This window comes from Brassica oleracea, chromosome C6 (genome assembly GCF_000695525.1).
Source record: "Brassica oleracea var. oleracea cultivar TO1000 chromosome C6, BOL, whole genome shotgun sequence".
NCBI lineage: Eukaryota > Viridiplantae > Streptophyta > Magnoliopsida > Brassicales > Brassicaceae > Brassica > Brassica oleracea.
In genome coordinates this window covers 25,030,907-25,052,474 of record NC_027753.1, presented here as the reverse complement: position 1 = coordinate 25,052,474, position 21,568 = coordinate 25,030,907, and the positions used below count along the sequence as shown (strand labels likewise).

Sequence of the window (21,568 nt, the reverse complement as noted above, 5' to 3'; positions counted from 1 at the left end):
ATATGCGCTTCATGAGTACTCTGATATTTGACTAGTCCGGTTTAACACAACGTTAGGTCGTAGTACGAGTTGAAAAGCCTTAGGCCTCGATCTAACGGAGAACGCTAACTCTTGGTACGGGTTGCAAAGCCTAGTGCCTTGACACAGTGGGACGAGTGGATGAACTGGTCTAGGTCGTGGAGTAATTTTTGTGACTCTGATCGGATCGTCCCTAACCTGTCACATAGCGCTTCCGGACCATGGTGTTGGGTTGGACGGTCAGTCATGTTCTTGTTTGATTGTTGGCTGGCCGGTTTGTTCATTCATCTCTAACCCTGGGTGTTGGACGGTCGATCGGTCATGTTCTTGTTTGATTGTTGGCCGGTTGATCGACCATATGTCTAGGACGGTTCAGGGGTGTTACAGACACCCTGCCACTTGTGCTTCTTGCTCCACCCAATCCAACACCATGTCACATCCAAACAGATAAAGAGTAGCAATGTCCTTACCATGAGAACTTTGAGCCGTTTGACCATGCTGTACACGCCCACGAGACAATAGAGTAGCTCATTGTGGTCTTCTTTTGAATGAAAACGCATGAGACCAAAGGCTTCTTAATTTCCTAGTACAACATCTGTGTGCCAACGATTTGAAAGCAATATCATTTGGTCACAAGCTAGAATGATGCAAAGATACTAATTTATTACTGAAACCCATCCACTTATACTAGTACAGAGTTTTTTTTTTTTGAAAAAAATTAAGCACACCATAAAGAACTTGGCAAGGAAAAAGTTGAAAACGTTAGGCTTTTTTAAAAAATACTAATAACTGATACTTGATATTCAAACCCATCGAAGAGAACCAGTAACCGATAATAAAGATAATGATAACTATCCGAACCCATTGAATCAGCTTTAAAAATCTAGAAAAAACATATACAGACGATGGTAGAGGGACTTTTTCCTTCTTTGGTGCCATTATCAGATCATCATATGGAGACAAATATATAGATATATGGATGGAACATCCACACGAAACTGGTCAGAGGCAGAGCACATTCCTACTTACATACATGATTCAAACAACACTTCCATAGCTGTGGTACAATGGAAGTAGCAGGAAAACAATAACCCAAAGAGAACGTTTTGTAAATAGTAATAAAAGATGTTGCAAGACAATAAATTGATTAATTGATTTAGAGAAAATGTCTTGTTTTGTAACAGAATGTTTGAATCCATTAGGAAACACACTGTTTAGAAGCAAAATAATAGAATCTGGAAACTATCTGAATGTCTCTGCTGGCATGTCTAACATTAGAATATACAGAAAGATCCCGAGATTTTACATTTATAGTAAGAAAAATCAATTGGAATGTAACAGTTTAAGAAAAATCGATGGGAATGTAACAGTTTACCTTGTTTATACTTATACTGGAAAGTGCGTATATTGCACCTATTATGCTGCTTGTGCTCTCGAAGTCAATCCCAACTCTGTAATGAGAAGCTCCAAATAAGAGCTTAGGAGGTCGATACCACAGAGTTACAACATGAGTAGTAAAATGACAATGATCGAGCCTTTTAATAGCTGAGTCATGTAGCATTTAACCTGAAAGAGAAGAAGAGAGATGTGATTGATGGTTACCAAGATTCTTTAGAGTAGAAGAAATAAAAACAGTACCTGAGGCTCTGAGAACTCGACACAAAGTAATGAAGAGAGCCACAAGCAATCATATCGATGACAAAGGAGTCGTGGCCTTTCCCAAACTACTTATATGACGAGATTGTTAAATAGCAGAAACAGCTGTATTGTGGATGTGTAAGTATAGTGATGCTGAACATCAATGAGAACTAAAGACAAATATGACCATTGACTTAAAAGCCATAACAAATCATTGCAGACCATGAGCATTGTTTACTAACATATACTGAAAAAGGAGGAAGTGGGTGAGGGAAGGCCATGAACAATGTTACGTATATGCAGAGGCTCACCCTCATTATAAGAAGATTTATTGTCCTGTGCACCAGTGTATTTTGCTTCCTGTACAAAAATTAATCAGGTAAGAATAGCTTGGAGATAAATAAAAAAAGAATCATAATAGCCATGAGACCAGAGAGAAGAGAGAGAGATGGAGTGAGTACATGGGAAGTTTCAGTGCTCAAGTTTAAAAACTTGACGTGGGTGTCTCATCACTCAAGGAATCAGAATCAATTCCATCCTATCAACTCAATAAATCAATGGCCACAGAATCAGAATACACGCTATGAGTTTAGCTTCGGTTTCATAGCTCGACAAAATTCTCTGCTTTTTCTCTGGAAGATACAAACGAAACCAAATAGATCATTGTTGCTAGACAGATCAATGACTAACTGTACAGAATCAACTTTGCGACCACTGTTCGTAAAGAAATCTCACAGCTGCAAATACAACATCGTACATGATAAGAAATTATGACTTTAAAATCAAATTAGTGGAGAGAAATCAAAAGGAATGATGTCACCTTGGAGTGTAGAAGATTGCCAAGATACTTTGATTTTGATAATTTTGGTAAAGAGGAAAAGATAGAGAACAAAAGGATATATAGAGTTTGAAACTGAGAGAATCCAAAAGTTGCAGTGAAGAGGAAATAGTGGAATTATTGGGTTTTCTTTAGTGATTGACATAACTCCGGAACGTTACTTCGCCGAGGAAGCGGAAGAGAGATCGCAAAGTCTTCAGTGAGCACAAGAAGAAGGGGATCCCTTGATGGACCAGAGAAAACGAAGCCCAATATATTGAGGTGTCCAAAGTTTTAATTAAGTTTGTGAAAGAAGCCCACAATGAAATCGAAAAATATTTCTATAGCTGAAGAATGATGGACTCGTGTCCTTAATTGCCCCCTCTTTTGGAGGGCCTAGGAAGGAGAAAACTCTGTTTTATTATTATAGACTAGGGGAAGCCCGCCCTTCTCGCGAGATCTTGATAGTTTGTCAAATATATTTTTGAAGTTTGTTTCTAAATTTATTGGATTATGTTCTTTTCTTTGGTTCGGAACAGTTTTTGCATGATTCTTGCGCGATTGGCTTAATTGCATATTGCATACTTCCAAACCACACAACTATTAACTTTTAATGCTTAATTTGTAATCCGACTTTAGTATTTGTTAAATTAAGTTAATTTTGATTTTAAAATTGTACTCCCACACTATGAGCTAACATAGTTTGCTGTAGTTATGAAAATAAACCATATCATTTACTTCTAGTAGTAACATTTGCCATACCATTTTTGCTTAAATTATGAAAAAAACTTCATCTTTGATCTGTATTATTAACATGTGTATACCGGTTTTCAAGTTTGCACCAATGGCATATATATGTTTCTCTTATACTTTTATAATTTGTCAAATAACATTTCAATTTGGTTATTATATTTTTATAATTGTCAAAAAACATTGAAGTTTGTTTATTCTAACTCCATGAAATGATGTATGGATGCGACTCTAATTCTAGCAGTCGTTCGTTCTTGTTTTATTTTGTTTCTATCCAACTTTAGTTTTTTTAGAAAAACGAAAAACCATTAAATCTCGAAAGAATCTCTCTGAAAATACAAACCATAAAAACATATTTTGATGCCGTAGGATGCAACTTTTAACTTAGAAGTATATAACATTAGTTAAATAATATTTGGCTGCAATGTATGTGTTATGCCATCTTCGGTGTTGTTATGAAAATACTTTGTATTTCTCGAATGTTATGAACCTCCAAACTGCAGCTAGCGAGAAATCGTGTAGATAGTTATACGTGTGTAAGTTGATCATTAGTGGGTGTAGGTTAATGTTATTGTAGACTTAGCATCTAATATTGTAGTTTATTCTACAAAACTTATTATTTTATTTCATGCTAAACCGGATTTAATTAACAAAATATATTCTTTTTTGTTTATATTTTATATGCATATATTTTTAACAAACGTAATATATAAATACAATATTAACTATCAATTGTATATACATATAATTCAAATAATCACGTTATTTTCAAGCTAAATTTGGCTTGAAGGCAACTCCAATACCAAACAAAATAATACATATAAGTTTTGTTGCTTATACATAGTATTCTTTATGTACTAAAATTTAAAACCCAACCTATAAAGTACAAAAACACAGCAAATACTTGTGAAGGAGAGTACCTGAACTTCACAACTCAAAATATGCAGAAACAATGTCATCCAGCCGAAGAACGTAATTTTATTACAGCTCCCAACAGCATCAACAACTCAGAAGTATAGGCTTGAAGATCTACCAAACTCCTTCCTATCTTCAATGGCACTTTCTCAGGTAGGCTTTATTGTTAAAGGATATATTTCCCTGTGATGTGTCATCCACCCGATGCCTTTCATCCTCAGGTGCTGAAAAATCTTTCGCGTTGTTCCTAAGGCCTGTTTCTTCAACCTCACTGCTCCATCTTGCACTACTCTGATTATTATTGAATCTCCGGTCAAGACTTGTGGAAGAAGGAGATCTTTCAACCATGGGCCAGCGAGAAGCTTTTGTGGAACCATGAAACTCGCCCAAAACACCATCTTCCGTCTTTACAGTTTTCTCAGACGCTTTCTGTCTTGTACCCCTGTCCGATCCTCCAGACAGCTCAGCCGCCTCCCTGGAAGAGACCCATTTTGCAGTCTGACCTGAGACGTTCCTGTTTCACCATAACAAACTTATGATCAATAGCAACTTTAAAGCTTCTTCAAAAGCGCAAATCAACATTAGAGTCAAAAACATCAACTTACAAAGACAGCACACCAAACGTTTCCAAGTACACAAAAATAAAAAAGCACATACCCATTCTCTTCTTGCACCACAGAACTGGAAGGTTAACGCTCTGATTTGATCTACGTTACATGGAAACGCGGAAGCGGAAACGCGGAAGCGGAAACGCGGAAGCGGAATCGTATGGAAGCGTAGAAACGAGTTTAAAAAAAAATAATAGGAAGCGGATCTGTGTTGGAAGCGTATATAATTATATATATATATATATATATAAAATAAAAACCCACATATAAAATAAATCTGAAAATTTAAAAATGTCTAAAACACACAAATCCAACAAAGTCTTAAATATTAATCAACTCAACTGGAAATAAAAACATTCAATGTCAAAGATCAATTGTTTCACTCATTTTCATCTTCTCCATCAAACACAACAGCCTCTAGCTCTGGTTCATCAAGAGAAAGATCTTCAAACTCAAGTCTTCCAATATTAAGATCATCCAAAGAATCAAATTGGCCACCTCCAACATCCCACATCTTGTTAGGGCCTTCTTTGTAAGCAGAACTCATTCTAGATAGGAGACGAAGATTAGTATGCACAAATACCAAATCTTCAGCTCTTTGTGGCATAATCTTGTTTCTTGTTGTTGAATGGATGAACTTGTAAGTGCTCCAGTTCCTTTCACAACATGAGGATGAAGAAGGCTGTCCAAGCAACTTAAATACTAAGGCTTGAAGCTTTGGAGCTGAAGATCCATGAACTGCCCCCCATCTTAAAGGTTCTAAGATAAATCTATCATGGATTGCATCAACACTACCAAAATCTTCCAAGCTTAAAGAGAAATTAGAATATTCAATGTTAACCTCTCTGGTTTCATCTTGATTTGGAAAATACTTCATGATGCAATTTTATCTTTCTCTAGTAATCTCCAAATCTTGATGTGGACCTTTTCTACTATTCTCTTCTCCAAGCCACTCTGAGCTATAATATCTGCATCCAACAAAATAAATAACAATAATTTGTTACTTAAATAACTAACGAAACTGTTTAAATTTTAGTTTATAAGATAATAAACCAAATGAACTAGAAAAGACTTATAACTGACTTGGGATTTAGAGAATGTGCCATACAATGGAGAGGAGTGTTACTCTTACTCCAACGAGAGGTCAAAATAGACTGCACATCATTCCAAAAAACCGAGTCATCTTCAAGTTCTTTCCTTTCCTTTCTAAAGATAACCTTTTTCACAGTCTGTATCATGCTTTCCCACCACTCATAAACCAGATGAAGTGAAAGCTTATCAGTATCAGCTTCTCTAATCACATTATATATCGGCAAAGTGAAAGATAAAGCATAATCAATCTCATCCCAGAACATCTCATCTAATATCTTTTTCTTTATTGCTGATGCTCTTTCTACACCATCATCTTTATAATCATCCCATTTAGGACTGATCACCATTTGTTGTAACCCAGTTTTTATTTTTGAATCTCTTAAGCATCACAACTGTTGAGGCAAACCTGTAAAAATAAACTTCATAATCTTAATTTTTTATAAAATAATTGTTATTAAGATTGAACTTAACAAAAAAAAAGACAAACCTTGTCGAAGCAATTGTAAGGAGCTTAAGATCATAATGCTCTGTGAACATGACAAGCCTCATTCCATAGTTCATAATAAAGTTCTTGATCCAAGTGGCATCCTCACTTATAGACTTTATCCAATAACAAGCATAATACACTTCTTCATTGCTTCTTGTATTATAAACAGGTGCACATATGTTTTTGAGAGCAAGATTCAAAGTATGAACCACACATGGTGTCCAGAAGATAGTAGGAAACTTAGCTGAAATAAGTGCACCAGCTTTTACACAATTTGAAGCATTATTTGTGAGTACTTGAACCACATTCTCATGTCCAACCTCCTTGATGCATTCTATGATCATTTCTGCAATCACTCACCAGTTTTTGCTTCACCTTGAGTGTTGACTGCTCTTAACATCATTGGACCACTCTCATTCGCAGCAATCAAATTTAAGATAGGTCTTCGATGAGGGTCTGACCAGCCTTCAGTACATATGATAACTCCCTTCTGTTTCCATGAATCCATCAAAGGCTGCAAATGCACTTCAATGTTCTTTCTTTCTTTTTGGATAAGTGTAGTCCTCAAAGCATTATAACCAGGAGGAACATATCCTGGAATTTGTGATGAACGCACTTATGAATTGCGATAATGAGGATTTCTGGTAACGTTAAAAGACAAGCCGCTTGTACAGAACATTCTAAATATTTCACCATCACACTGCTCTGGCCTGATTGTTGAATGCTTTTTCTAAAGCTGAGCCCATTCCTTTTCTCTTCTTTGACTCAGTATCACTTGTATCAGGAAATTTGTAGGTCATGTCATAGTTAAGAGAAGAAGCAGATGCCTTTCTTGATGATGAAGGTAATGGAACTGGTGTAGAAGCTGCACGTTTTATCCTCTCCTTGCAATCATTAACCAATTTTTTCATGTTAATTTTTTGTTGTGGAGTAACTTTCAAGCATTCTTTGATTCCCTTAATTCCTTCTTGCAAAAGATGAGTCACAACTCTAGTATAAGACCCAACATATGTATTACTGCAGAATTTGTATTCAAACCTCCATGATCTCCCTTCTGCTATCTTTTCAATCTTGTTCACATAAATCCATAAAGGTGCTTTATCATCCACAACAGCATCATCAGATGGATTCATATTCCTGAAACAATTGTTAAAATTTAACCAACAAATTAAATATACTATCTTCATAAAGTCTTGTCTTTTATGTATGCGGATACTTCACACAGCAATGATCTAAAAAAAAAAAAAAAGCAATTAACTTTTAAAAAATTGTGATGATGAAGACATTACCATATGTTATGTCGCAGGAACAAAACGTTCTCTTCAGTCAAAGCACAATTTGATATTAAGTTATTAACATAAAACTTTAACTTTAGTTGCAGAATCCAAGTTCAATTTTACTTCCAACCATTACCAACCATTCAATCGTCAAACTATATAAAAAAGAGGTTTATGTTTCTATAAAAGACAAAATTTCATCATCACTCCAACACATTAGAAAAGCATCTTTCGTAAAATCATGTTATCACTTATCAATAGTTTTGTTTTTGTTTTCTGATAAACACCAAGAATACATCTGAGACAATTACCTTGTTAGTTCTTTGGCTCCAGTACGAAGAAGAAGAAAGCAGCAACAAGGAATGATGACTCATTAATATGAATGGTGACCAGGCAATGGCGAAGAATAATGCATTTCCTAACGTTCTTGAAAAAAATCACTTTTTCACAAGGAATAGTAATTCTCTCTCATTCCCTTTCATTCCTTTTTTTAGAGAATTAAAGAAGAACAAAATTATTTCTTGTTAAATTTGATAAGGAACAATCATTATTTTTCATTCCTACTATTTTATTCCGGTACATTTATTTTTTATTTGTTCCTCTTGTTTTCCGAATGGTCACAAGTCAGACCCTGGTGACCATTCTGGAAACAATAGGAACAAATAGGAAAGGAACGTAGAGGAACAAAATTGCAGGAATGAAAATGAATGGTTGTTCCATCCCATATTTAACAAGGAATTAATTTGTTCCTTATTTCGCTACAAAAAAAGGAATGGTAGGGAATGAAAAGGAAAAATTATTCCTTATGAATGGTGATTTTTTTAAGGAATGTTATGAAATGCATTTGTTCCTAGTCGTTCCTTGGTCACCATTCATAGTTTTGCCAATTTTTAATTAGGGCTTTCATTAAGGAAATAAAACATTAATCATATATTGTTTTCTATTTTTTTTTAATTTACGATTCCAATTTCAAATTTTAACGCTTCCAAATAGGAATCACAGATTTCATTACGCTTCCAAAATCTATATTTTTGGATTCGCGATTCCACCATGCTTCCGAGCGCTTCAGAATCAGTTTCCGTTTCAGAACCAGGAACCACCTCTTCAGGCACGCTTCCATGCAACATAGGATTTGATCACATCACCATCAGGCCCTGCTCGGCTACTTCTACTGTCCATGACGATGTCCTGATAATCTGGAGACTTCCTCCCTTCTCTTATCTGTCTATACCGACCACTTTGATTATCTAGACGCGACGCATCACGATCATTATCCCTTTCCCCGTCACTTTTACTTTGTTTCCCTTCATGATAATAGTCACAGCTACTTCAGTCTTTCTCTCTCTCTCTCTCTCATGAGCCCTATCTCTATCATGATCCCTGTCACGATCTCTACTCCTATCACGGTCCCAATCCCTGCCATAGTAACGATCATGCTCATAATCCCGACGATCGCAATCCCATTCCCTGTCTCGCTCATAGTCACGATCACGATCCCGAGCTAACGCTCTTCTACAAATCCTGGCTCTCATTGGTGATCAGAGAGATGTTCTTGATTGATCACTTGACCTTTCTGTTCAAGAAAGATACACGACGTTTATGAGATTTGTAGAGTTCTCTTCTCTAGTTGTATGTGTGTGTGTATAACTCCAATGGAGAAAGATAAGAGCTTGCTCTAGGTGATTTAGAAAGAGAGATTGATGAGAGTGTTTATGAGAGAATAAGAGACTTTGGAACAGAGATTAAGAGAATGAGAGATTAGGAGAAGAAGAGATTAGAGATTAGAGTTTCAGATTCAAGAACAAGTTTATCATTCATGAAGTGGAGAGGGGAAATCCCCCTTACTCCCTTAGATCATTACAAAACACCCACATTAGCTTATATATGCTGTACATTTGCAATATCATAACCTAGATCCAATGGCTGATAAAGAACTTGAAGATGGACGATCAGGATCTTATCTTGGAGTGGTCTTGTGCAAGCTGTAAAGTGGAGAAGATAGGATAAGGAATCAACGGCTGGATTTGCTCAGTTTGAATTGGACAGCAAAGATTGTCTCATTTGTGGTCCTGTTCCAAAAGGTGCTTTACCTTTTGGCCAGTCACGGCCAGCCTGTCACCAGCTGTCTCACGTGCCCCACTTGCTGCTCCAACAGTCACAAAATCATACCCTAAGCTTCCTTGTGCCCTAACTGAGCCAAACTCCAATTCTGGTCGATCCGGGTAAGTCTGGTACGGCCACATGCTTTGTACGGTCGATGGTACGGACAGGCCGTCCGTACCTCGCCCTAACATTGCATCTCTCGTCCAGACTTCTCCTTAAGTCAATCCTATCTGATCTTGGGTCTCCCTATCTTTGCACCATTGCCTTTTTTTTTTTTTTTTGAACAACCTTTGCACCATTGCCTATCTTACTCCAAATGATGTATAAGCCTTTCCTGGACTTAATCCCTATCTTTGCACAGCCTTCATTATAATACTTCTAGACTTCTTTAAACCTTCATGAAGCCTTGATAGACAATCTCTGAATTTCTTGCCTTATCTTTACCCAAGACCCAAACTCCTCCAAACCACTCCTTTGGCTCCATTTCTTTCTTCAGGTTAACACTCCCCCTCAAGCTTGACTTTAGCTGATTTTAAGTCAAGCTTGGAACCTTGAAGAACTCCCTCATTAAAAACCTCACCAAGGAAAACCCTTTGGGACAAAACCTTGATGAGGGAAAAAGAGTAAAGCCTCCAAGGCCTAGGGATTGGCCAGTGAGCTCTTGTGCCTTAGAACTAATGTGGTTTGTTGGGGTCGAAAACGGTTACGACGAAGTTAATGTCTAAACCTCCGCAAAAACAAGTGTGAGTGTATTTCTGCGATAGTTATTCTTATTAAAAAGAATGTCACGACACATGATCTCGAGAGAAAAACTTGTTCAAGTCTCGGTTGGATCAAACACAAGCTGTCCCAAGGTAACGGAAACGTATCTAAACAAGCCACAGATAGGTTCGAGTGTGACGATCGGAACACGGACAAGGCAAGCTCGGTCACTACGCAACGACCGAACATGCACACTGCCCGGTCGCTACGTAGCGACCGAGATCGAACCAAGCTCGGTCGCTACGTAGCGACCGAGAACACGTCTCACTCGGTCGCTATGTAGCGATCGAGCACACGTCCCGCTCGGTCGCTACGTAGCGACCGAGCTCGAACCAAGCTCGGTCGCTACGAGCGAGCTCGGTCGCTAAGTAAGTAAGCCGCATGACGGTTTACGCTTGGTTCGCAAGGAAAGATAAATGTCAAGTTTCCGCGGATAAATACAAAATTTTGAAGATAATTATGAAGATCGGGAGAAACGGAATAACTCCATTTTTGGCTATGACGGCTTAAGGGAAGAAGGGGACAAAACGTAAAGCGACCTAAGAGGGAGTATATAAGGAGTCCTAGGCGAGAGGCATGAAAAGAAGAGAACTTTTTCAGAGAAAACTTAGCACTTAGAGCAATTAGGCAACTTTCCGTTTTTTGTTATTTTGAGCTACGACTCAGTTAGGTTTAGCCGTCCTAGGGTTGTTAGAATTAGGAATCTCGCCGACAGCTCTCGAGCCCAGGCTTATACCTTGTTGTAAACGCTCATACGCAAATTCGGAATAAGACTTCTCTTTGCTCACTTTTTACGATTTCTTATACTTTATCGTCGTTATCTCGTGTTCTGATTGTTTGGCGTGTGGAATTAGCAGATATCCGGGACCTCTGGGAAACTAGGGTTCTCCTACTTTCCTAATTTAAACGGAAATCGACAGTGCGAATTTCGGTTCCCACAGTTTGGCGCTAGAAGGGGGGGGGGGGGGTACGGATCAATCTAACTCTCAACCATATCACGCCCAACCAGACATGACAACTGAAGACGCGGATAACGTGCAAACTCCTCTCAACGGAGGAAGCAACACTAACCTCCACACTCCAGCAGCGGATGTCTCCGCGGCCAACGCGCCAGCCAACGCCGCGACGCTCGAGGAGTTTAAAAAGATGTTCGTCACCTATGAAAAAAGGTCGGAAGAACAAGATAAGGTCGTGAACACCTTGACCAAACAGGTCGAAACCTTAACGGCAAGAACTCGAGCAATCCGTCCCCGCGGAACCACGAAGGTTAGCGGGAAAAGACTCGACTTCGCAACTCCACTCGACAGGCCTGGAACATCGCAGGATCAACCTTCGGGCCAAAACCCTAGCGAAACCTCCCCTACCGAGAAAAGGAACTTCGAAGGGCTCTGAGGTTAATGAAGTCGAACACGTCAACTTGGATCCCAACGATGTCTCCAACGATACCGAGGAGGACGCTGACAGACATCCGAGAAGGGCCAGAAGCCAATCCGCTCGGGAAAGCTCTCCGTTCGATAAGCCAATGACGGAAGAGGAGGAAATCCTCTATTGGAACGAACAGGAAGAGCTGGCCGAAAAGCAAACCAAGACCACTCGCAGCAAACGCCGACAAGCTCGGAAACCTGCTCACGAGACGTCGGACATTCTCGATCTTCGCGATTACATCGCCATAACTGCAGCGGAAGTAAGGGCCATAAAATCCCAGATCCATCACGCTACCAGTGCTGCCCCTGAGATCGACAGGTTCCTCGAGGGGGCTCGAAAGACACCCTTCACCGCTCGCATCTTCGATATGAGGGTATCTGATCCAGGAAAAATCAAAGTACCAAAGTACGATGGTACAACCGATCCTAAAGCGAACCTTCAGGATTTCCACATCACTATGGGAAGGGCCAGACCGAAGGATAGCGAAAAGGACGCCGGTTACTGTCGTCTGTTCGTCAAAAACTTGGAAGGAGCAGCTCTCGAATAGTTCGCACGCCTCAGGGGAAACTCCATCGGAAGTTTCCGCTAGCTCGCATCGGAATTTCTAAAACAATATTCTATGTTCATAGATAGAGAAACGTCCGATGTCGACCTCTGGAGCATGTCCCAGGGGGAAAACGAACCCCTCTGCGAGTTCATAAGCCGTTTCAAGCTGGTCATGTCAAGGGTTAACGGGATAAGCGACAAGGTGGCCATAGACGCGCTCAGAAAAACGCTCTGGTACAAGTCAAAATTCAGAAAGTGGATAGCCCTTGACAAACCACGGACGATCCAAGACGCCCTCCAGAGGGCAACGGACTACATCTTAATCGAAGAGGAAACAAAAGTCTTTTCGCAAAAACATAAGTCGACGAGACCATCCTCGAAAGATGTAGACCCAAAAACGAGGAAGAAAACCTCTCGTAACGACAAGTACATCCATCACGAGGGGGAAGAACTCCAAGGGGCGCACAATTACGTGATCAGTTCGGATTAAGCCCAAACCATGGGTAATACGTGGATTCGCAATCAAGGATATGACGAAAACACCTTCTGCGAGTTCCACCAGTTCCGGGGACACTCCACGACTAACTGCAACGTCTTGGGAGCGAGGCTGGCTGCAAAACTGCTAGTTGGAGAGCTCTCGGAAATAATCAGCGTAAAAGATCTCATCCTCGAGACTGATCGCCCCCCGAAGACAGACAGAAATCCGCCTGCGGAGAAGTCTTCTCAAAGAAACCAATCCGGGGATAAACGCGGAAGAAGGCCGGACGACAAATGAAACGACAACAATCGTCGCAGAGTCAACATGATTATCGGAGGATCGCAATACTGCAACGATACGGTTTCGGCCATCAAAGCATACCAAAGGAAGGCCGAATCAAGTGCAAAGTGGCCTACATGGTCCCCTCCCCGTGATGGTCAAAAAAGCTCAATAACCCTGCCACGGTCACCACGATCAAGGCGGTCAGCACGACGACAACCGCCAAGTAAGAATACTCGCGGCATAAAACAGAACAACGAGATGGCTTGATCCTCGAAAGAGGTACGTAGGCAGCTCGTCAAAAGACGAGTTCAGCTATCCCCCTCTCCAAAAAGGGGGGGGAGTGGGTACGTATACTCGTATACTCCTACGTTTTAAAAGATGCATCATTGTTCCAACTTTTTAAAACTTTACTACAATACGCATTTATCTTTTATTAGACACTTACGCTCCAATTAACGCAAAAAGTCTCAGGACACGCTTAAAAAGTCTAAAAACGTTAGACTCTCGTCAACAGCCTTATCCGGCCCAAATCGCAAAGTAATAATTCTTCAGCACCTAAAATATACGTATAGTCTTCAAAACAACTGCGAGACGTCGCCAAGTTAAAATTCGAAACTCTGCAAACAATTGTCCGAACGCGACCATAAAACCCTGACAAAGATAAAAACAGCCAAAACAGGCCAGTACAAAGTTCAAAGGCCACATTCGGCCAGACACAGACGAACGAAAGCCGCACTCGGCCGCAAAATACTAGATAAAAAAAAACTTCTTCCCATCAAACGCTCACCTCTCACAGATCAAAGTTAAAATTCCCGGACTGAAACTCTCTGAATGCATCCGCGGGATAGTTCACCTCCTCATCATCACCGGCGAACTCGGTCGCGGCTTCCACGGTATCGGGAGAGACCGGAACGGGAGCCCATAATTCCTGGATCCTCCCGTCAATCGGGGGAATGAGCGCCTCAGCATGAGCATGGTTCTTCATGCCGTCTTTCATGAACCTCATCTCCTCCTCCAAAACGTAGTCTTCCGCCTGCGTCTTCCAAAGACTCCCGACTTAACCTCGGCACTCACGGTAGTCACCCACCAAGGTATAAGCATCCTTGAGGTTCCCGTACTCAACATGGAACTGAGAGGCACGACTCTACATTACCTCGACAATCTCCCTCTTGCCCTTCTGTTCCGCCTTACGAACGTCCCTAGCGTGATCACGAGCAAGTTTTGCATCTCGCTCCAACATCTCGCCTTGCATACGAGCAAGATCCCTCTCCGCCTTCTCCGCTTTAAAGCGATAGACCATGGTCTCTCTATGGCTCGCCTCAAGGGCCGAGCCAAGCAGGTTCAGACCCTGCAAAGCCAATTAACACGTTTTAGGCGGGAAAAGGAATACATAAAATTATCGGCAAAAATTCTTGAAAACTAACCCCGTTGATGATACGAGATCCTTCCGCAACGACTTTCGACCTTCCCGATTCGTCCGCAGGCGGGGGAGGATTGAAACCCGAGGGTAGAACGGCAAAAAAATCATCGAAGTCCGAGATAAGGATCTCGCTCGTAACCTTCCATCGCCGTAAGCAAGGTCCGGGTCCCATCCTGGGAGCATAGAATCATCCACTGAAAACTCTATGTCACCAAGGTCGATATCTTTCCCCTTCGAAGAGTTCAATCCCGTCGTGACCGTGGGAGCAGCGTCGGGACCTTGGGCATCAGGCTCGGAGTCACTGCCTGTTTCCGCGCCCGAAGCAAGGCCGGGATGCGCAAGTCTCAATGCCTTTCGAACTCTCTTCGGCGTAAAGGAAGTCCAGAAAAACTGACCGTTCCTGAGAAAATCCCTCACTGCGATCATATCTTCAGGAAACGGAGCTAGCGGATTGATGAAGGGACGATCGTTCGGCAGCCTACGGAGCAGTGAGATGCAACTCTCTTCGACAGACGCCGCGTCTATACGAACAAAGAAGAAAAATCTCTTCCACAAGTTGAAGTTGGAAAGAAACCCCTTGACCACAGACATGAAGTTCCGAGGGACCAGTCGATACTTGTCCGTATTCCGAATGATCTGCAACCTGAAAAGCGCTTCAAAGTGGTCAACGGTAAGGGAAAGACTGTGCTCGTAGCTCAAGATCAAAACCCCTGACTTATTGACACCTCAAAACGATCCAACACGGGGACGATGATTTCGGGAATCGGGAACCACAAGCGGCAGCGCACTATGAATGCTTCGTACCAAGTAAAGTAACCCTCCGGGGGACTACTAGCACGCTCTCCTTCACGAGGAACCCGGAATTCCGCCGTATCCGGAATTTGGTAGAACGACCACACGGTCCGAAGAAAGTCGTTAGTACTCCTACTTGGTGCACCTTCTTCGACCAAACGACGGTTCATAACCGGGAACGACTTCTCATTTGGGAGGTGTGATCGAACCATATCTCGCAACCCACCATGCCTCGTTCTCAGCCGGATCTACCGAGTGAGGCACGAACTCGATCTTCGGCGCACAGAGCTCTTCATGAACATTTGCGGATGAGTTTCCTTTCTTCGAAGTCTTTTTCCTACTTGACATTTCGTAATTTTCAAGTGAAAACAAGAAGATGGAGAGGAGGGAGAAATTATTTCAAACTCCTTATGAAAACAAGCAAGTGAAAAACTATGAAGAAGTTATCTCCCTTCTTATAAGCATGAGAAATTGCTATTTACCTGTGGACTTTCGGATATGAACTTCACCCAAATACGCCAATCTCGTCCGAACTCGCCATACCGAACACTAGAATCTCATCGGAAATCCACGATTCTAACGAGCTGGGGGGCTAACGTAGCGACCGAGCTCGAGCCAAGCGTCCCGCTCGGTCGCTACGTAGCGACCGAGCTTTTCTGAAACGTCGAATGCAACACGAATCCATGCATTCTCGTCTACCCTTTGATGCTATCTCCCGAAGACCGTAGCAAATCAATTTCATGATTTCTCGACATTCGAGGTCATCAATCAAACTTTACGATAAAAACCGCGGAAAGTTCGTTTTTTATCGAAAGAAGCTGTAATAAACGCTTCGAGCCAGAAGACGTCCCAAAGGGACCTAAGACATGACTCGAAGCCCACTTTACGATTAACCAACAGCCCGTAAACCGTTGAACGGTTTACGCTTGGTTCGCAAGGAAAGATAAATGTCAAGTTTCCGCGGATAAATACAAAATTTTGAAGATAATTACGAAGATCATGAAAAATGGAATATCTCCATTTTTGACTATGACGGCTTAAGGGCAGAAGGGGAAAAAGCGTAAACCGACCTAGGAGGGAGTATATAAGGAGTCCTAGGCGAGAGGCATGAAGAGGAGAGCTTTTTCAGAGAAAACTTAGCACTTAGAGCAATTAGGCAACTTTCCGTTTTTGTTATTTCGAGCTACGACTCAATTAGGTTTAGCCGTCTTAGGGTTATTAGAACTAGGAATCTCGCCGACAGATCTCGAGCCCAGGCTTTTACCTTGTTGTAAACGCTCATACGCAAATTCGGAATAAGACTTCTTTTTGCTCTCTTTTTACGATTTCTTATACTTTATCGTCGTTATCTCTTGTTCTGATTGTTTGGCGTGTGGTATTAGCAGATATCTGGGACCTCTGAGAAACTAGGGTTCTCCTACTTTCCTAATTTAAACGGAAATCGATAGTGCGAATTTAGGTTCCCACATCCATCAGGTAAGACATGCCTAGCTCCTTTTGCTTTGGTGAGGAGTGGCTGCTCTTCACACACCACTTGAGTCCCTCACTTGCTGAGCTTAACAGCTCATTCTCTTATCATGCAAGCTCACCAACACTCCCCCTCAAGCTTGAGACCGAGTATAGGAAAGGTCTAAGCTTGAAGGTGAACGCATACTAAGCTCCATGATCAGCTTGCAATGGTCTTGGTCTTAATTGCATCACCCTCCTGGTGATGCTCTTCTTTGCATGTCTACTGTCCTCTCTACACTCATCTGATGTGTAGGCTATGATGACTAAACCACCATGGATAGAACCGCAAGTCACCTCTTCATTGTCACAACATCCTCTCTACCCTTTTTGGAGCAGGCTGTGGACTTCTCCACAGAATGTTGACAATAAGCTTCATCTCTCCATTGTCACAACATCCTCTCTACCTTCTTTGGAGCAGGCTGTGGACTTCTCCACAGAATGTTGGCAACCGCAAGTCACCTCTCCATTGTCACAACATCCTCTCTAACCTCTTTGGAGCAGGCTGTGGACTTCTCCACAGAATGTTGGCAATAGGCTTCATCTTATCATTCTCTTGTAATGATAAGGAGGAAACCGGTCTTAAACTTTGGCTCTTCAGGTTGCTCATTTGAATCCCCACCGCAAGCTTGAATTGAGTATAGGTTCAAGCTTGAAATGAGTCTCAATGAACTTCAAGACCAGGAGCACACCACCCTAACAGTTGCGCTTAAATCACTGATCCACCCTTTTGCCTTCAACTTCAAGTACCCTCAGATCACCGGCCTTCCTCATGACTTAGGTGGTGACCTTCTTCTTCGTGTGTGTCTTGAACCAGAAGCTCAACAACCTCGTGGCCTGCGCTTCTTAAACCTGCTTCTACACACAAGCACCTTCCCATTTCTCCACACAATGAATCAAGTCTTCCTCTTGTGTATCTTGAACCAGGAGCTCAACAACCTCGTGGCCTGCGCTTCTTAAACCAGCTTATGTGGCCTGCGCTTCTTAAACCAGCTTCTACACACAAGTACCTTCCCATTGCTCCACACAATGGATCAAGTCTTCCTCTTGTCTTGGATAGGTGTTGAGCCAAGAACACTTCTTGTGAACCTGAAACACCACTCAAACTCCAGCAAAGATAAAACACAAGAGTATTGGGATCAATCCTTGATTAATCATCAAGTTTGATTCCCAATCTCACAAGCATTGCAACAGATTAAAACAAGTCATTTTCAAGTTTTATCTTTGCAAGCAACCTCTCTAAGCACAAGCACTTTCTTTTTCTGATTTATGCAAGCTACTTAGGCATTTTTAAAGTTTCTTTACACAGCAATTTAGACATGAATCTAATGTTTCAATGTAAGACAGCCACAAGACTATATGCAACATCTTTCAATTTGGTTTCAATCACAATAAGCATCATTATGAACCGGAGCTAAGCATATTAACATATCTAGTAATCCTAGTAATATTGATAAGTTACTAGACATTTTTCAAAGCGCTTACACTGCTGCTAGTAAGCCTAGTATAACTAGTACGATGTAAGGATTACTAGGAAACCAAGCTCTTTAAGCATCCTGGGACAGATTCTAAATTCATTTTATTTAGTAATCTTTTAAACAATCCTCATGTTTATAATCACATCACAACTAGTCAACAACACAAGCTCATTATCAAGATGGATTATAGAATCACTTACAACAAGGAACCAGGTTGATTCCTTTTGCATTTTGTGACACCGGCCATAGCTTTTGTTGGATCTGAGAGTCTGGATCATCACCCACCTCCTTCTCCTTCAGTTCATGGCCACCATCTTGTTTCTCATACTCAAAGGCCCCTCCTTGTTTCATGTCTTCTAGGCGCCATCTTCTTGGACACCATTTTGAAACCGGATGAGAGAACACTTCTTGAACAAGGCCATTTGAAGCAGGATTGCTAAGCCCCTCCATACACCTTTGCTTTCAAGGAGAATCACCATCAGGACAGACAGTAGAGACAGAGAGACAAGGAGAACAGTCCACGGCTTAACACTTCTTCTTCTTGAAGAATCTGAGCTCGGATGAACATGTCTTCTAGGCTTTGGTTTGAGCTGAGATGAGAGCAAGTGCTTTGCGGAAGCTGCAGCTCAGGTTCTGATGAACCTGACTCTGATACCATATGAGATTTGTAGAGTTCTCTTCTCTGGTTGTATGTGTGTGTGTATAAACTCCAATGGAGAAAGATAAGAGCTTGCTCTAGGTGATTTAGAAAGAGAGATTAATGAGAGTGTTTATGAGAGAATAAGAGACTTAGGAACAGAGATTAGGAGAATGAGAGATTAGGAGAATAAGAGATTAGAGATTAGAGTTTCAGATTCAAGAAGTGGAGAGGGGAAATCCCCCTTACTCCCTTAGATCATTACAAAACGCCCACATTAGCTTATATATGTTGTTTACATTTGCAATCACATAACCTAGATATAATGGCTGATAAAGGACTTGAAGATGGACGATTAGGATCTGGTCTTAGAGTGGTCTTGTGCAAGCTGTAAAGTGGAGAAGATAGGATAAGGAATCAATGGCTGGATTTGCTCAGTTTGAATTGGACAGCCAAGATTGTCTCATGTGTGATCCTGCTCCAAAAGGTGCTTTACCTTTTGGCCAGTCACGGCCAGCCTGTCACCAGCTGTCTCACGTGCCCCACTTGCTGCTCCAACGGTCACAAGATCATACCCTAAGCTTCCTTGTGCCCTAACTGAGCCAAACTCCAATTCTGGTCGATCCGGGTAAGTCTGGTACGGCCACATGCTTTGTACGGTCGATGGTACGGACAGGCCATCCGTACCTCGCCCTAACTTTGCATCTCTCGTCCAGACTTCTCCTTAAGTCGATCCTATCTGATCTTGGGTCGCCCCATCTTTGCACCATTGCCTATCTTACTCCAGATGATGTATAAGCCTTCCTGGACTTAATCCCTATCTTTGCACAGCCTTCATGATACTTTTAGACTTCTTTAAACCTTCATGAAGCCTTAGACAATCTCTGAAGTTCTTGCCTTATCTTTACCCAAGACCCAAACTCCTCCAAACCACTCCTTTGGCTCCATTTCTTTCTTCAAGTTAACAACGTTTACCTTTGATTGATCAAAGTTCACAGGCAAGAAGGCTGGAAACTGGGGAAGGCAAGCTTCTCATCAAACAAAGCATATTCCTCTATCAGTTTCTTCAACTGAGTTTACATTATATTTCTGGCTGATTTTGTATCACTCTAGTTGACAATTACTCTTTTCCCTGTGGAGATATCAAACACACACTTTAAAACTTAAGTGTATGCATTTTAGAAAGTTCAGTTATATTAAGGCTAGAGCTAAATTTACCTAAAATGATCTCGAGTCAGAAGCTGAGTCATCTCTTTGTAAAGATCTTCATAAACCTTTTGACATTTCTGAAATAAACATACAAACAACATAATTACTTCAAGGAAGAATATAGCCGTATATTCAAGAAATAAATTGAAAGAACAAATCATCTCAATCTCGAGCTTCAATATACCTTTGTCCTAATCTCAAATAAAATTTCCATAGAGAATCGATTATCATCGAGCTTATTGAACCCTGAGAGATACATCCCAACTTTTTCCCACTCGTCAGCAAGACCTTTCTCTTCGAAGGGCATAATATTAGAAAAGAACAGATTCCTGCTCCAGCGTAACATGACCTCAACCAAATTACAAAATTATTAAGATATGAGTTTAAGAACACTATGAACATTAGTTTAATAGTCATATGAACATGAATTTAATAACACTTATTCAAGAACAGAATCACGTTAATTAAAGGTATGAAGTTTAGGAATACTATGAACATGATTTTAAGAAAACTATGAACATGAGTCTTACCTTAATAAGGATCTGAGTAAAACAGCTTGACAATGTTGAGAATACACGCTAGAATACTTTTATATGTTGATCTGAACATGAGTTTAAGAACATAATCACCTTTGAATCCAGTAAGAGCATATATATATTCACCATCGTAAGCTCACCACCGTGTTTGAAGTTCTTGGCTTCCCAGAATTCTCTGGAAGAACATCCCATTTGAATCAAAAAGAAGGATTGATGAGTTGGCCATTTTAGAAAAAGTAAGTTTTCTGAGTTGAGAGGAAGAAGGCTTACCGTTTATAGGAGTAGAGACACCGCCTTGCAAAGGGATAAGCCACATTCAGTGTCAGATCGTGGTCGACTTGGGTTGATGATGTTAAGAAGTATGATAAAGGCGATGAATCAATAGCTGTACCGTTTCGATTGATTAGAACGGAAGGCAAAACATCAGAATTGAAGATTTACACAGAGATGGTTCACGTCAATTGAACAGCTCAAAACTCCATAGTTGGTATCTCGAATTTCCGTTGTTGGTATCAGAGAACGAAGAACAACACTTTTGGTTTCAGAAATAATAGAAGAACATGAACCCTAACGTCGGGATTGAAGATTCAAATAGCGATGCCTAACGTTGATTAAACAATCCCGAAACTCCATTGTTGGTACCTAGAATCTCCTTTGTTAGCTTCAAAGAAAGGAAGATGAACATGAACCCTAATCATCTCGCGCTTGGTTTCAGAAGCAAAACACAAAGCCCAAAAACTGATAACCGTGGCCCAAAATAATCAAACATAGCGTATAGAAAGATGGGACACG

At 41.0% G+C, this 21,568-nt stretch overlaps 2 protein-coding genes and 1 long non-coding RNA gene across 10 annotated transcripts in view; all 3 read right to left on the bottom strand.

The window, feature by feature from the left end:
* The window catches only part of LOC106301043, a 7,629-nt gene extending 4,924 nt beyond the window's left edge, over positions 1-2,705 (bottom strand). For 5 of the 8 annotated variants that reach the window (XR_001262142.1, XR_001262143.1, XR_001262141.1 and 2 more), the window contains exons 1-5: positions 2,477-2,705; positions 2,118-2,393; positions 1,657-2,016; positions 1,394-1,584; positions 489-613 (exon numbers count right to left, since the gene is read on the bottom strand). This is a non-coding gene — a long non-coding RNA (uncharacterized LOC106301043). The remainder of the gene's footprint in view (positions 1-488; positions 614-1,393; positions 1,585-1,656; positions 2,017-2,117; positions 2,394-2,476) is intronic. The other 3 variants (XR_001262147.1, XR_001262148.1, XR_001262145.1) reach the window with 3 other exon arrangements.
* A 1,395-nt stretch (positions 2,706-4,100) lies between these two features.
* LOC106300291 (topless-related protein 2-like) lies at positions 4,101-21,213 on the bottom strand. Its single transcript, XM_013736401.1, has 8 exons — positions 21,047-21,213; positions 20,870-20,951; positions 20,425-20,589; positions 20,250-20,317; positions 6,326-7,462; positions 5,830-6,244; positions 4,796-5,714; positions 4,101-4,652 (listed from the first exon to the last, which is right to left on the bottom strand). The coding sequence occupies exons 2-5, from the start codon at positions 20,903-20,905 to the stop codon at positions 7,021-7,023; spliced, it is 711 nt and encodes a 236-aa protein (XP_013591855.1). The 5' UTR covers positions 20,906-20,951; positions 21,047-21,213; the 3' UTR covers positions 4,101-4,652; positions 4,796-5,714; positions 5,830-6,244; positions 6,326-7,020.
* LOC106297825 lies at positions 4,274-6,669 on the bottom strand. Its single transcript, XM_013733985.1, has 4 exons — positions 6,326-6,669; positions 5,830-6,174; positions 5,130-5,555; positions 4,274-4,652 (listed from the first exon to the last, which is right to left on the bottom strand). Exons 1-4 carry the CDS (start codon positions 6,667-6,669, stop codon positions 4,274-4,276), a joined length of 1,494 nt encoding a protein of 497 aa, XP_013589439.1.
* Positions 21,214-21,568: the final 355 nt, after the last annotated feature.

What these genes read in the sequence shown, in the direction of transcription:
- LOC106297825 (XM_013733985.1), bottom strand. Translation starts at nt 6,669, where the DNA reads ATGATCATAGAATGCATCAAGGAGGTTGGACATGAGAATGTGGTTCAA. An exon ending in GCACATTCTCTAAATCCCAA is followed by an intron (nt 5,556 to 5,829) that starts GTCAGTTATAAG and finishes TTTCTCTTTAAG; the next exon opens with CTTGGAAGATTTTGGTAGTG. An exon ending in GATGGAGAAGATGAAAATGA is followed by an intron (nt 4,653 to 5,129) that starts GTGAAACAATTG and finishes ATGGTGAAACAG; the next exon opens with GAACGTCTCAGGTCAGACTG.
- LOC106300291 (XM_013736401.1), bottom strand. Translation starts at nt 20,905, where the DNA reads ATGGTGAATATATATATGCTCTTACTGGATTCAAAG. An exon ending in TGCTCTTACTGGATTCAAAG is followed by an intron (nt 20,590 to 20,869) that starts GTGATTATGTTC and finishes AATTTGGTTGAG; the next exon opens with GTCATGTTACGCTGGAGCAG. An exon ending in TATTTGAGATTAGGACAAAG is followed by an intron (nt 20,318 to 20,424) that starts GTATATTGAAGC and finishes TGTTTATTTCAG; the next exon opens with AAATGTCAAAAGGTTTATGA.